At 39.3% G+C, this 16,876-nt stretch overlaps 1 protein-coding gene across 1 annotated transcript in view; it reads right to left on the bottom strand.

Moving 5' to 3' along the window:
- The window catches only part of ALCAM (activated leukocyte cell adhesion molecule), a 120,386-nt gene that overhangs the window by 35,034 nt on the left and 68,476 nt on the right, over window positions 1-16,876 (bottom strand). Inside the window, exon 2 of the mRNA XM_021400542.1 lies at window positions 361-461. Within this exon, the coding sequence (XP_021256217.1) occupies window positions 361-461 (101 nt within the window). The remainder of the gene's footprint in view (window positions 1-360; window positions 462-16,876) is intronic.

The following is a 16,876-nucleotide window of genomic DNA, read 5'->3' as shown; positions in this document are numbered from 1 at the left end:
CAGCATTTTCCCAGGGATGAAGCACGCCCTGCCTGAGGCAGCCTGCTTCAAAAGCATTCAAATGTACAGCGGTGGCTCTGTCGAGCAAGTGAGATGCCGCTGGGTAACATGCCAGGTTTCTAATGCAGGTTGGCAGACGACTCCCCGACAATTATTTCTCTTGAACAATGAGATTAATTTCTCAAACCTCTCATCTATACTTGGCAGAAAGATGGGGATCTAGCAGTCTTAGAAACACGGAAACAAGTGCCCTTGTATACGAGGCAGAAATCCTTTGGATTGAAATCTTCTAGACTCACACACAAAAAAATAAATTTTCTTATACCAGCTCTAATAAATGAAAATGTAAGCTATACTTACATATTTCCATTTTCCAAACATCAGACCATCTGGTACTTCTAGACGACAAGGCATAGTAATAGTGTCTCCATATACTGCATTTACTGTATACAATCCCAGAGCTAGAAGAGAAACAGAAGGAAAATAATGAATGTGTTTTCTTGACTCCCAATATGTAAAAGATTGGTTCACAGCTACTAGAAAAGAAGAGCCACTTCCTTTGTAAATGATTATTTTCCAGCATATAGGATTTATCTCTAAACCTCTAACAAAACAAGATTCCTGCCAGTAGCTTAGTTCACTTAAATATTATACCCTTTTTCAACCCTTTTCCTGTTGCAGTCAGTGGGAGCCAAGTGAATTTTCCAACAGTGTTTCACTCGTTCAGCTGGATGAACACATACACTACAATCAGCATTCACGGCTATTGTTCCAAACTCAATACCTGAAAAGGGAGATCCCCATATATTTATTTTCTTTATCCAAGATACTGGTCACTTCTGCCCAGAGAGGTTATGTTGCAATGCACTGCTGTGATGAGGCCAGCAGACAGGCATTATTCTGACTGCTGTGCTACATTGAAAACTTAGAAAAGAAAGAAAGAGAAAGAGCGTGCTATTTAAATGCTACATTTCCTTAAAGATGGGAAACAAACTAGTCTGCTCACGGAGGCTTTGGAAAACTGAAGTGAAATGCTTCCATGAATTATTTAAAAATAGCTTTTTAGAAACCTCAGCACAGTGCTATTGTGCTAATGCATACAATTCACAGGGTAGAACTGACCCACTTATTTTTATTTTCATTGTCCAGAACATGCAGACTGAAAAAAAGCAAAAGACCCTAAAGTGAAGAACTGTGAGAATGCAAGGAAGTTTAAAGCAAAGATGTTACAACTCAGTGCATTCACTACGACTTCACTATGCATCGTTGCTTTGCTTCCATCTTCAGCAGTCACCTCAGCTCTTGGAGAAGCCAAGAGCTCCTTAAACCACAGCCCTGCCAGCATGCTGCTGGGAGGTTATGGTTTGGCCTCTGGTGCTCACTTGCTGCCAGAGAAGCTTTATTGAAGAGAGAGCAGTGGGATGCTGGGTGATGCAGCACAGGCTGAAGAAACACCCAGTCCTCCTTTACAGGCATTTATTGTTTTGGAGATTCAACCCTTGCGTGTGCCGAAGAACGTGCACAGTGAACCTGTACCCTGACCTGAGCAGAGACCCCAATCTGTTCACAAGTCCTGAAGCAGGCACGGGGATGACCTGGCAATTCTCTTGCCTTCTGCACATGTACTCCACAGGAAGACTTTTTACGGAGTTGCCTCTTTCATATATTTTCAAAGATCCAAACACTGAATTCCTTGCCTATATCTTAGGTTCCAGAACATTTTTCCCCACCTGAGGACTTCAGAGCTCTCAGTTAGCACCAGTCAGCCCGCACCGTCTTTATCACTGTGACAAGGCTGCTCTGCATTCTCTGTGGCAGTGCATAAGGAAATGCTTGAGTCCTAGATGACATCTCATGGTAAAGCAGAGAAACAGGGAAACAAGCCGGGGCTTGAAAAACTAGAGGAATTCAGTAGGTAACTGGAAACAATGCTAGCATGTGCCATAACTTTTATTTCCTTCATAGCATGCCATACAATCTAAATGACTGCTAATATTACTCTGATTCTGTTATGTGATTGGTCACAAACATGTTTTGGGTACATTATTGACGTTATGAAGATTGTATGCTCTACTTGCTACAGAGTTTGCCAAGACCAGCTGTTTGCTACTTTGAAATAGGAGTTGGTCCACTAGATGGTGCTGAATAAGTGCACACTTCACAAACGAAGCAAAAATCTGTGATGGAAGCAGCTAACTTTAACGAAATAGAACTGATGCTTTATGAAATCAAACTGCAAATGGAAGTAAAATTCAAAATGGGAACAATTTTTCTCCCCTTGACACTCCCTTTGCTCTGATCCTCCTGATCTTCAGGAGGGGGACCACGCAACTTCAGCTTTGCAAGCTGAATCCTAATGCTCATTTCTGCCAGAACTAGAAAACAGTCCTTTTTCGTTCCTCTCTCCCATGGGTGCATATTTATAAGAGAATTGCAAATACTTATTCCATTGGTAACCAGGTTAGCACTCATTCAAATTCCAGTCAAACGCCTCCAGCAATTTGAAATTCTGTAATGGTATTTTGCATCACATGGAAAACCAGAAACTGCTCCTTCTTCTAGCAGATACTCTCTGTCATTAGGGGGAAAACAAAATAACCCTGTGGGATCTGCAAGACTGTTCTTCACCGTTCTCTCCTAGGCAATCATTTAACCCCTGCAAGTTGCTAAGGTAACAAGCGTACGCCACCAAATACTTGACAAGCAGCCCCAGGAATGTGAATGAAACTGCTTCTGGAAAGGATTTACGTTTATAGCATTCAGAGCAGGTAATCAATGAACGCCCTGATAAATGGGAAGCCTGGCCTCTGGTTTTAGAAGAATTCTTTCATCTGAAATGTATTCCTTCAAATGGATAAAGCCGCCACGAAAATCACGTCTTGCCATCAATTGTCGAAATTAAAACCATACTGTTTTCTAGGCATTTGTTAACAGATAGAACCAGAAAAAGATGGGCTTTGCTTTACATAAAAGGAAACAGACTTCAGAAAAATACAAAAGGTCCTGTAGTAAAATTTTCTCCTCCCTTTTCTGTAAGGAAATTCTAGGGCATGTAAGGAGTGCAAACTAGTTGAATAACTGCAAACTTTCACAGCAGGATCTGCAATAATGACTGCAAAACAACTTTGCAAACCTATACATCAGAAAACAAACTAACAAAAACCCCTCAACAAATTGGGAAATTCCTCTTTGTAGCCATTAGATACATTTGCAAAAGAGCGGGATAAACAGAAAACAAGAAAACAAGTGTTTAACTACATGATGATTCTTACCTTCCCCCAATCCCCCCCCCCTTTTTTTTTTTTTTTTTGCACATAGTTTCCAGCTCCTTTGAAGGCAAAGAAAAAGGGATCTACAAATACAAATTGCCACATGCCCTAACATCACCCAGGGTCAATGTCACAGCCTTTGTATCTCATTAACTGCAGTAGGGGGCAAAGGCAACTGTAGGGGATAATACAACAAGAAGTCACTGGCCACTACTCCCTGCATTTCTGATACAGCTTTCCACAGCTAGTAAAGACCTCAGCCAGCTCCCCTACATTATTTCAGATTTTATCTTCTAAAACTGAGCCAGTGTTTTTGGTAACAACACTAATTCAGAGGCAGGATCTCTTCCCACTTATGGTAGGCAAAGCTCTACTGAACTACCTGTAAGTAGTTACAGCTATATTCTGAGTGAATTCAGCTGACTTCTCTGCCCTTTCTTTACATCCAGGTCTGTGCAGGCTCGGGTGATTCTTAACTCATTTCCCTCTCTTTGACCCAGCTGATGAAGAAACTCCCATTTGAGCCCGATTAAACCTTCCCCCGTGAGTTCGGACAAGGGAAGAAAGCAGCAGCATCAGGAGGTATTTCAAGTCAGCAAAGATCCCAGCAGGACACTGCTAAATTGAGATTACATTTGCTGGTGATATTAATTACAGTGCTTTTTACAGCCCCACAGCAATACTAACCAGAATCCCCTTTTGTCCCCCTCTCTGCATGGCCTGCCCAAGGGAGGAACGGAGCAATTACTTCTTGCAGACTTGGGTGACAAACCCAAAAACCTTAGTAGTTGATTAGAGGCTTAGAGGGCTGTTACTGTTTTATTTTAGATCTTCATCAAGACTGCATGATATAAGTCATAATTTAGACTAATTATTACTCTTTAAAACAGGAGGCATCATATAAGAGGAATGGATAGAAGGTGAATATCAAAAAAATCAGGAAACTGATGTTTATTCCAACAAAAGCTGCAGGAAGTTGGTGGAAAATACTGATGTTTTCCACCTCTTTCTTCCACCTGAGAACGCTTTTCTTCCAAGAAACCCACTTCTAAGTGCTTAGAAGTAACATTTTTAGACAAAAGGCTGTTTAAAAACCCTTTAGATGCAAGATTCACTAGAGACTATGAATCTGTCCCCCAAAACTATGACTAGCAGAGCTACTGCCCAAAACACATCTTCACCTACAGGCTCAGCTGCCTTAAAGCGCAGCTAACATCTACTCAGTAAAGTAACAGAAACCTGGGCAAACCGAGCTTCCCTCAGCACGTGAGACCATCAGTTTAACTGACACTTTATATGTATATAGACATCCTATATTTTCCATCAACACCTGATTATTTACTACTGATGTCTCTCCCTCTGCAAAGTTCAGCAGTGACGCTTTCTGTTCCTTCTCCTGGACCTCAGCAGCAAGGTTTCATTATCTGAGAATACATGATACACTGGCCATGACTGTTCTTTGCCACTCTCAGCAGTAGCCCTGCATGCTAGTGGGCAGAGGAGGTCAATTCACAGCTTCCAGAATGGATGTGTCCAAAGTAAGTAGCTATTATGTTTATTTAGTGCCTACTTCAGAAAGCAACAGTTAAATTTTGCACTCTAAATATTTACTTGAGATTTTGGCCCTCCAAGCTTATCTGCAGGTAGCCCAGATTACATTGTGGGAGGCTAAAAAGATTTGCCTAATGAAATTAAGATTGCATTAAGTTGCTCATTATCAGCTCTGCTGTAGCCACAGGCATATTTTTCTCTCTACCTTCCTTCCACTTCCTAAGGGGATTTCAGGTACACAGCTATACTAGGCCCTCTTGAGCATCCTTTTATGTACCACCCAGGAAGCGTCAGTACTTCACAAAGACAGTAACTGCATGTTCTTAAGATCAGAAAAACACCTTTTATTAACAGTATTTTATTCTACTGACAAAGCAGTATTTGAATGACAGGTGGGTGTTGGTACACTGCAAAAAGTATTAGCAAGAACTGTTCAGCATCGAATGAATGAGACAAGACTCGACAGAAGGTACTTCCTCTCCCAGCAGGTGATGCCGACAATGCCTTCTAGTGCTTTTAACTCTGAAAAGTATTTTTCATTTAATTACAAGCAGCATTTAGAGAGAAAATTAAGAGAGTGGCCTTTCGCTGGACTCTCTCCAACACCTCCACCTTGTGCTTGTAGTGGATGGGCCCAGAACTGGGCACAATACTGCAGGTGCAGCCTTACCAGGACTGAGTAGAAGGGAAGGATGACCTCCCTCCACCTGCTGGCAACTCTTCTCCCAGTGCAACTCGGGACACTATTACCCTTCTCTATTACTATGGAACATTGCTGACTCATGATAAACTTCGTGTCCACCAGCATCTCCATGTCCTTTTCTGCAAAACTGCTTTCCACTCATAACAAACCACAGATAGGACTCAACTACTTTTTCTCTCTTTTTCTTGTCTGGCAGAAAGTTGCATCTGCAGAAAGACATTTAAAACATTGATCACGGGATCTGGTAAGAGAGAGTATGCTGAACACGTCACAGAACTCATGTTTCTCCACCTTGGCCTGACTACGTCAGGTGAAAAAAAAAAGGACAAGTTCAGTGTGGATATAATCATCATTTTTGCTAAGCCACAACAGTCCAAGAGCTATCACTCAGTTTTGAGTCAGTTCTCATGATCTAGCTTACTCTACCAAATGCACAGAAGCTGTTGTAGTGTAGTATAGAAGTGTCTGTTGTAGACACTTCTATAAACTGCCCCTGTAGATATTCCTATGGTCATTTGTAGTATTTGGATTTTGCTCCCAGTGTCATTTGTACCAACCTAGGGCAATCAGAAAGAATACTCTTTCTACTAATCTCCTGATGTTGAATGGAAAACATGAGTTGCTCTTCAGGATGTTAAAAGACTGGTTAAGCAAGAAAAAAAAAAACAAAAAAACCAGAAGTTTGTGTTATCAATACTCATGCACATGACAAGCCCTGCTAGAGATCAGTGGGTACAATCATTCCCTATTTTTTTTTTTCAACATCAAAACAGAGAAGTGGGACAAACACTTCAAGAAAATTCAAACACTGATTATCTTCATCTTACATATATGAATAAGCACAAATGAGTGTGTGTTTGTGGATATGTTATCTAATATAGGTTATATAAACAGTATATTTCTGGTCTCTTCTTATTAAGTATTGAAACAAGCCTACCCATTGGTGACCAAGACTTCAAAAAGTCTTTTAGTTTCAAGAGAATCATCAATATTACCCAAGATGGAAACTAACTACGCATAAACATATCCAGAAGTATTTAATGTAACATACTTTCAAAACAACACAACAGAACTTGAAAGGTTTCTTGCTCTTTACCACATCATTCCTTCAAAGACTTTTAAACTCTGAATAACATTAGAGTGCAGGCAATTTTAACACCAAAGGACAAAAAAAATCCTTTATCATCTCATAAGCACTGATGCAATGGACAGCAGTTACCCTTTGGAAGCCTCAGTGCTTGCTTGAGCTCTTTGAAGATGTGAAATAACTCAATGGGAAAGCACATTTCTCTCTTATTTATTTTTTTTTTGGAAGACCCAACTCAAAATGTGGTTGTGATTTTGGAATATGCTAAACTTCCTTTTTGACAAGCTGGTCAAAGAAACACCTACACAGCTCTAAAGATACAAGCTGTAAAATTCAAACAGGATCACTTATGTGCTTAGCACTAATTTTGGCAAGAAAAAATGTAAATTAAGGAGATGGGACTTGCCACCCAGGCAAGCCATTCAAGCCATCAGTCAGTACTGATCAGGAAACAAGCCAAATACGTAATATTAAGAGATACTGATAACACCAGAGGTAGATAGCACCAAATGTCAACAGACTTCAAGTATACCTTTATATACAGCAGTATGGTTGTTTAAACACCAGAGGTTTTCCTTATAAATTGGGAAAAATTCTAAAGGAAACACATCAACACTTCCCATGGAGTAGAAAAAACAAAACACTGAAAAATTCATAGCTGTGAGAAGGGTGATAACAAGCTCATACTTTATCTGGAATTAAACCATAGAGGTTGCAGTGGAAAAGTTGTATGTGGCATGAGAAGTTGGGAGAGAGCTTTTGTTTTAAGCCAGAAATTGCAACCATATTTAAAAAAAAAAAAAACACTCTGTGGATCTTTAAACCTCCAAAATGTTGTGAAGCTCATGCAAATTTCCTTTTTGCTGTTTCACATCCTAAAATAACCTGGTCTATATGATTTGAAAATTCTCTCTCCTATGGACCCTATGCTTTTATTTTTTTTCAAATTCTAAATAAACCATTCATAATCTTCCTTATCGGTACAGAGAGACCAGCTAAAACTAGGAACTAGCTCAGATAATCTGCCACATGTGACCCAGGTTGTACGTTATCAACAAAGAAACCTTCCATTTCTGCCCAAGAGAACAGAGGCTAATGCCTGGTATTTTGCCCCGCAGCTCAGCCAGTCGTGCTCTGCATGGAAACAACAGTTTTCTAATAAGTAAGCTCACCTTAAGGGTGAGCTCAAGACTGGGATCTCTGTGAGTTTAGGCAGAACAGTCATACAAAATCCCTGTGAGTGCTTCAATCACAATTTTTGCAGTCCTGCAATGCAGCCATGTAAGACTTTGGATGGTGCGTGTCTGTTTGCAAGTCAGACTCCTCAACTGCTGCTTATTTCACTGAATATCCAGCTGTTTCACTATTTGGGCAGCTATTTTCCCTACCTCCCACACCTGAACACAGCTTTCCTATCTGTACACTCTCTATGCAAACTTCACTCATAGCTTGATTTGGAATGATTTTATTACAAGCTTTTGAGAAGTTTGCGGGAAATTTCCATCAGCAAGGCAGAAGCGTTAGAGAGTGGCACACTTCCAAGGGCAGATGGCTTTGTGGAAGATGTTACAGCATGCAGTTACAGGGTTACCATTACCGCAAGCTTTGCCTTTGTGAGGTTCACACTGAGCATTCCTCTCAACATTTATATTGTCACCAGAAAACATACAGAAGAAAAGCTTCTTCAGTTCTAATGCAGCAAAACTCCCAAATTGCTTCCAAATAATTATGACTAAGAAACTTTGTTAATTTAGGACCCTTATATACATTAGGCAATGAATGTGACAGTAGTCATATAAGCACCAAAACATTTCTAGAATGCTTGATAGGCAAAATAAATTTGTGCATATTCATGCTCTTAAAATTCAAGTGTCTTTTATTAAGTGACAAAGAGAATGCATTTAAGGCAAAATGGACACTGCTTTCCGAGTCAGCAAGCTTCGAAACTACATACAAAAACTGCTTCCAGCATTAGCATCTGCAAAGCTTGAAATCAAGTGAGTAGTTCAAAGATCAGCAAACAGTGCAAAATGCACTGCAGAATGAATTATTTGTATTGACGCACAAACCTTCCTCCTGTTCCACATCAGCCACTGTTCCAGTACACAGCTCCAAGAAGACAAAGGAAATTGCTAAGAGCAATAGCACTGAAATTGGACCAGCAAGGCTCTGGATTGCTTGGGAGCAGTAAGTGCATCTCTGCTTTTTAATCCAGCCCCTTTTAAATTAAGAAAGCCCAAAATCTACTGAAGCAAAGGAAGGAAAACCCATGAAAGACATCACTGCCTTTGCACAGTATGGGATAGCAAAATTTGATCTCAGTGGAAAACTCCTAGGCTTCTTTCCACAAAATAAACACCCCAAAACATTACCTGTGATGTTAATGGCCTTATAATGACATGATTTTACAGAAAGCTTTAAGCTCAGAATTATGTCAGTCTATTTCTGGATTTGTGGATTTAAATTTTCAGATTCCTTGAGTAAATCTTACAGGTTTAAAAAATTACATATATACTGTAAGTAGGAAAAATGTAGTGAAATTCTAAGCAAATATCTGCAAATATGACATAAGATAAAAAAAATATACCTTCTTAAAATTCTTGAATTAGCATAAGGCTAGTAGAAATGAAGCTTCCACAAGAAGCTGGTGGAGTCATGTTAAAAGTCAACATCGACATGCTGTAATTCAGAGGAAAGAGTAGGATGGCCAACACATCTAGTAGGTTTGTCTGTTTGAGATAGAGCAGTGAATAAAGGAACTGATTTCTTGCAAGGTGTGTGTGTGTATGTGTGTGTGTGTTGTTTTCTTTTAATATACTGGGAATTTGAAAATTATTTAGTTATCAACATATGGTGTGATTTCTTTATTTTTTTTTTTTAATTTTTAAGTATTCCAGCACATCTGTCAAGGCAGCAAGCTGTAGCTTACCAAGGTTTGACGATACAAGCTGTCTGCCAAGAGATGAGCAGCAAAACGTGGAAAAACAGTTCCTGAGTCAATAGTGCCAGGAGTTTCAACTTTGAAGGATATAACTAATTAGATGAAATGGAATCAGCAAAGCCCCTTTCATTTGATGAAATTTCTCCTCCTTTTTGAGGTTTGCCTGTGATTGTTCCCACAGCATACTTCTCTTCTGCTTCTCAGCAACCCTTCCAAAATGCTTTTCCATTTGCTGAAACTACTCCAATTATTTTTCACCTTCTTGTTATGCTAGTCAGCATTGTTGCCAAGTATTCAGTAGCTTAAAGGGTCTTAGTTTCTATTAAGTTAAATAAAAACTGTAGCTCAAAAATAATAACCTAAAATGCTCTAAAATCGTACTTTGCTATGAATCCTTTTTTTCTTTTTCTTTTTTTTGTTTTTATTTATTTTTTAAAGGCCAGTAGAAAGTGTACTAAATTAAGCACTGGCCCTCTTACTTCTTCATAACCTAATATTGACAGCGTGGATCAATACACCCACAGGCTAAGAGAGCAGGAAAAGCATATAATTTATATATAAATGCTGAATAAAAGGCTAAACAGCATATGTTTTTCATATCAAAATTATGAGATATTTTGTTTTGGTACTGCAAAAATACATTACTTTGCCATCCTAGATTTTAAGTCAATGTCAAGTTGGCAGCATAAAAAAGGAAAAGATGGTTTGAAGGAGGAGGCTGGACTTGTGCCTCTTGCATCCCTCTCCTTGTTGTGTCTTCACCACAGGGAGAAGCCCTGAAAATGAGGCTGCAGCTGTGGCTGTGCTGAAGATATTGCTATGCAGGCAGCAATGGGGACCCAAACCTAATGGCTCCTTCCAGCAGCACATGGAAGTGAACACAGACTGGTTCCCACACCATGGCTGGGATTTTGCTGCACTCAGCTATGAACCTCTTCTCTTTGGCCTGCACAGGATCACAACAATGAAAAGCAACCGCAACACTGCAAGGAGTGGTCATTGCTTTCCACTTTGTCAACTACGGTTCCTAGGAAGGTGCAGCCACGGTATCACACTAAGGCTTCACCGTGATCATCATTTAATTAAAAAAAGGCAAGTAATGCACCCAAGTCTTTAACCAGAGTGTTCTTTTCTAACTGTGGAAAACACTGGAAAACAAGTTTTCTTTCATATACATCACAGTCCATGTGTGTTAGTAAAGTACACACTAACATGTCTATGTACAAGTATCACTTCTAAGTACTTCCCCTTAGCTTATGGTCTGTGAAGACCCATAAACAGAAAAGAGGACAAAGAGCAGATGTTTGGTTTGGTTTTTTTTGTTTGTTTTTTTTTTTTTTTTTTAGAATTTTGCACTAAGAAATGTATGCTTCAATTCTTCCATAAAAGTAAAGGGAAAGTAGTCCAAGTAAGTCCCTAGCTTTGGAAAAGTAGCCTATAAGTATCATTATGTTTCCCCTGGGATCAAACAGAAGTGAGGATGCACACAAAGAACACAGCATCATAGAGTCGTCTGATCCTGAATATACATATTCCCCATCCGTACATGGAAGGGCTCCAGGGCCACGTTTACACAGCCACCAGCAGCGTTAAAGCTAGCTGTTTTCCCTCACTCACTGTCTGAACCTTCTCTGCTTCTACTTTAGTGAAATTAGTGTGGTTAACATAGCTATGGCTTGGCAGTACAGTTAACAAAATTATCCAAATTTATAGAGGCATACAAAACATACTGAACTTCTTAGTAAGTGACAACTTATAAACTATTTACACTTTATAAAATATGTACTCTCCAGAACACACATATATTCCTTAAATTTCCTTAAGCATGAAGGAATTTCAAAAGTAAATTAAAAAAAAGACAGCAAATCAGAGGATTACTTTGCAAAGTATGAGCAAAAGCATATATAAAGCACAGACCAGTCTAGTTAAAAGCAAACAAAAGCAAAGGAAAAGATTAGCAACTGTGAGAAACAATCTAATACAAAAAAATAGAAAAACTACTGTAGTTAAATCAATGCCACTGCAGTCCTTTTAAGCAAAGGAATCATGACAATAGACAGACTTAAGACAATTTTCTCAATTTTCTGCATCCTGTCTACAGACCTCCTTATGGGAAGAGGCACTCCCCTTCTTCCTGTCTCTTGGAAGTTTTCCTGTTGAAAAGTAATACCTAACATCAATAATCTTTTTATACATATATATATTTTAAACCATGCTTGTTCCTCTACTTCAAATCACTGTTTGCTCTGAGAAGTAATCAAGAAACAAAGAAAAAGGACTTATCTAATATTTGGACTGTTCCAGATTTGAAAATCTCATCCCTTCCACTATCAGGGCATTTGCTTACTCATGAAAACCTGTTCTCAGGTTCGTGACCTGATTCTGCCATTGGCTTGCTGTCTGGTATCAGCATCCTCCTCTACAGCAAAACAGCTTTTTGAGAAAGTAGAGCAGAATCTGTTTGGAAAAGGCATCATTTTGTCTTCTCTTTCTTAATTTGCAAAAGCTGTGACTGCATTGATGCAGTAATCATCCCTAACATCCCAATAAGTAAGATATAAAATATTTAGTTAATGCAAGGTTGATAGGCAAGTTTCAGAAGAATAGGATGCAACTTCCCCTGACACTCTGCTGACACAGCCACCTGAAAGCAGCTTGTACGAGGTAGTGTTCTGCCACACTTCCATTCTACAGTCAGAGTTGCCAGTCCTCTTCTGATTGCACCTTTTAGCAGTGCATACTCCCAAATGAGATGGATTCAACCAGCAGAACCAACTACAACCTGTGAATAATGTGTACAGTTTTCTTCTGTGAATGAGTTCATTTATGGTGAAAAACATGAATTAAACACCTCAAAAAAAAAAAAAACCCACACACAAAAAAATCTTAGAACTCACAGCTTGAAAGGACATAGATAAAGGACAAACCTATCCTTCCATAGCTCTGTGTGGATTGAATAAGCTATACCTACTGTAAACAGAAAATGTCCAGTGAGTGGTAAATGGAAAGTTTCACTTTCCTGTGCATAGCACGGCTCTGGTTCAGTGGAAATCCCCCCAGCTGATGATAGGCTTTTGCCTGCTACATCTGTTTTCCAATTGCGTTCCTTACTGATAAGGGAGATGACAAAGCGACATAGATGACATTAATACAGCTTCACTGGAATCATCAGTGGGTCTTTGTTACCTAGAGACAAGACCTATCATTTCACTGATGGCACAATAACATAGGTGTGAGGGGGGGGAAAGCTCATTGAAAGTATAATGTGATAAATCCTTATGATTTATGCTAAAATAAGTGACTGACAGCTCCTTTGAGGCCTTCTGTAGATTTAATGGGCTCCTAACAGACATAGCTTTTCAAATTTCACAGATGCCTGTAGTCAGCATTGTTAGTGGCAACTGTCTGCTGCTGAAGGAGGATGAGCTGAAACAGATGTGCTCTTCCTTTCCAGAACAGGAAAAAATCAGCAGCACCTTTACTTCTGAAAGTTTTGTCTTTGTCTGCCTTTACCGGTATCCTGAAAATTAACAGGTGTGCCAGCAGCACAAACTGACAAGTATATAAAATGAAATATTACATACTACACGCTCTTATTCACTGGTGAAATACAGATGCACTGATAGGGAAATGTGTAAGGCTGATGTGAATTCCATGCCTATCATTTCTATTTGAGGAGATTACTTATTTGAAGAAGAAATGCTGACACATACTGGGGTCTGTTTCAACCTTGTACGTATTCACATACGTGCATGTATATGTATGGTAGCATGTGATGCCCTAATAAAGAATTTACACACAGAAGAAAATTGTCTTTAAAAAAAAAACCTTAAAATAATGCTTCATATATTAAACAAAGCTGGAAAGGACCACTCACCTGCAGGTCAAATCTGGTGGATTGGCTGAGTGTCAAATTATTTTCCAATATAACTTAACACATAGGGACTGTCCACTTATTGAATAAATTGCTGTAATATAAGTCACAGCTGCCCACTAGAGAACACCATGAAAGGCTAGAGAATGCAAAGTATCATTCCTACTCATTTTTTATTAATATACAACTTACTTTCCAGAATTTTTAACTGTTGCCATTGCTTTCTGCCAATACAGTGATGCTATTAGGGTTATAAGCAGAAGCATGCACTGTAAGGGTTATCTTTAGTCTGCAAAGAGGTATTAAAGATTTACTGGAAGCATTGTGCGAACAGAAATAATACAAGTTCAACCTTTCAAGTACTTATGCACATAGTTATCTTCAAGAACGAAGAGTCCCAAAGCATGAAGACTGGAGTGCAGAACAGCAGAATTACTACTAGAAAACAGTTATGCTCAATAGGACTCACCCAGTTATTACAAATTGGGGTAGCCGCTTGGGACTTCAGGATCTCTGTTATAAGATAATAAGAGGCACTAAAATAACAAACTAACAAACTAAAAAGTCGACTAACTACTCAGGGACCTAGCCCACATTAAACCTTTGCGGAGCTCTCAAAGACCCTTGAGGAGCCAATGCTGTTTCCAGTGTAACCCCAGTGCAACGAGCTCCCCAGCCCCAGGTAAAATCCTGCCCAGGGCCTGCAGGAAAAACGTTATCTACCTCTACATATGCTGCACTGGCTTTAGGAAAGGTGTTTGTCACGTGCCACTGCTTCTGACATAGTCTGGAACAGTATTATCCTGAGCAACCTGATCTAGTGCTTAATCTAGCAGATGGCAACCCTGCTCATGGTGTGGGTGGTTGGAACTAGATGATCTTTGAGGCCTCTTCCAACCCAAGACATTCTATGATTCTATGAAATGATAGCAGCTGCGGTTAGATTAATTTACTTTTAGGTTTTGATTTCAGTGGTTGAGTAAACAGCAAATTCCTTTGGAGTAGCCAGCCTTGGGTAGGTGCTTGACTTCCCAAGCAGTGGGGCTACGTTTATGCTGTCATTACAACTCTCTGTAAACACACATCTTGGTCACTGTCAAGTGAGTCACTTCTCTAAAGACCAGCCAGGAATTCCTTGAAGAGAAGATGTTTTTTACTTAGCATGATGGCTTCTGCTGTGCACTATGCTCTTGTAAAATGCATTAATACACAACAGTTCTTATAAGTACAGTTCAGCGTGATGTTTTGACCTACATAATGGGGCCGTAACTACCCATTTCTTTATCTTGACACTGCTGCTGTCCATAGCACTTCTCCTTGAGGAGGGACACAGAAGCCAAGTCTCTTGAGTTACCATTTTGATTCCTTGCAGAAACTTTTATGAGTACACAACTAATTATTCATCTCATTAATTAGCAGCCTTTTTTTTTTTAATGCCATTATACCTAATTATTATGAAGAAATCCTGAAAACTAATTATTGGTTCTGGAATCCTTTTTATTTTTCTGGAGCCAGATGGTGCCCTCCCCAAAATACCGAAGCTAGAGAATTATTTATGTGAGCTCTGACCATGTGTGAATGGCTTGGGGAATGATGTATGTTTTTAATGCCCTGATGCTGACAACAGGCCTTTTTACCCTAAATTAATGGGAAACAAATGTTGCACAGTGAAGATAAAAATGACTTTGCAAAGTTTTTTCCTCAGAAGTTGTCTTTTTTAAGAGACTGGGATCCTTGCAAAAAATGTTGGCATCTGCTCATCTGAAAGAGCAGAGGGACACCATGACATGTGTGTGCAATCATGGCATGTGCTTGGATTGTGCTGTGCGGGCACCAGGGGAAAAAAAGAAAAATCAATTCTATCTGGAATAACATTTCTAATTTTAGGTTGGGCTCAGTTGAGTTTCTATTAAAAAAAAAAAAAAAAAGTACACAACAAAACCAAACAGAATAACCTAAGCCACCCTCCAGCAAAGTAGCAGCTGCCTTTATTTACTCACAGATAAAAATCAGCTTTTTAGGCTGATTTGCCCTGCTGAAGCTATGAACATGGGCCTTCAGAAATAGTGCTCTAAACTATCTTTCCAGAAGAGGTCAATAAGAGCCTAAAAATCCTAGGTTTTCTAGTTATAGATTACTATTTCCACTGGTGAATCTCAGTGTACTTTCCCACGGACATAACTGTCACTATACTTGTTTTAAGCAGGGCCACAAAACACAATGCTGTGCCCACCGGCTGTAAGGAGGGCTGTCTGCCATAGTGCAGCCAGGACCAGTAGGAAGAAGCTACAGAGAGCTGGCATAAAGCAACTATGAATCAAGTGACAAAATACCTGGCTGCAGTGTTATGAGAGAGTTTCAGCAGCAGCATTCACACTATGCCCTTGGCATCATCCTAAAGGCACTGTTTAATAAGCATTATGCCTCAGCTGGAGGCTCAAACACCAAGAAGCTCCTGAAGTAGCTTCACACCTGAACCTGCCTTCTGTGTACCAACACTCCAAGAATTATTTTTCCTCTCTAGACAGTTCATGCAAGAATCTGAAATTGGCTGCAGTACTGAAATGAGTCCAACATAAAATTAATATCCCTCGTAGCTGTTTAAAAAAAATCCCTCATTATTTTATTCTACAATCAAAATAAGGCACCTTAAATCAAGCTGAATGTATCCGAGTAGGTTTTCATTATCTAGATTTATCATAGGTACATGGCATTTCTTTCTCATTAAAATGCAATACGAGGCATTTTGTACATATAAAAATATGAAAACATATTTTCTTCTCAAAATGACTAAAACGTGATAAAAGCCCACTTAATACTTCCTTTGCCTTGATGTTTTCAAGAGAGTACCATATGGCCTGTCTGAATCCCTCAACAAGAGACTTCCCAAATTCAAAACTAATTTTACTTGGCAACTTCTATTTTAGAAAATGAAAATTCCCTAGTATATTTTAAATTATCTTCTCTCTAACAAAACACTATTTTTTTGGCATAAGCACAAGCAAACTTTTAAACATTTTTCACTTCCATCTGTAAAGGTAAGTCCTTCCACTTATAGAACTGTTGGTATTATTATTTTCAAAGACAGTATCAATGCATATTATTAATAAACTATTATTAATACATCTTTCCATGCCTCCCCCATATCTCATGATATTATGCACTCCAAAGATACGGAGTATGTAGTCCTCTCTTTCTTAAACAGTTGTGCAATATAAGTAAGAAAAATAAGGAGGAAAACTGCCCTACCGAAAATACTTCTCTTCTAAAGGACACTGCAGCAGAAAACATTAGTGACTGGTGGATGCCAAGCAGTGTTTGGCAAGATTACAGAATCACAGAATCGCAGGGGTTGGAAGGGACCTCAAGAGATCATTGAGTTCAACTCCTCTGCTAAAGCACGTGCGCTACAATAGGTCACACAGGTAGGCATCCACAGAAGGAGACTCCA

Source organism: Numida meleagris, chromosome 1, assembly GCF_002078875.1.
Source record: "Numida meleagris isolate 19003 breed g44 Domestic line chromosome 1, NumMel1.0, whole genome shotgun sequence".
NCBI lineage: Eukaryota > Metazoa > Chordata > Aves > Galliformes > Numididae > Numida > Numida meleagris.
Note: the sequence above shows the minus strand (reverse complement) of the source record. Positions and strands in the feature narration are given on the sequence as shown.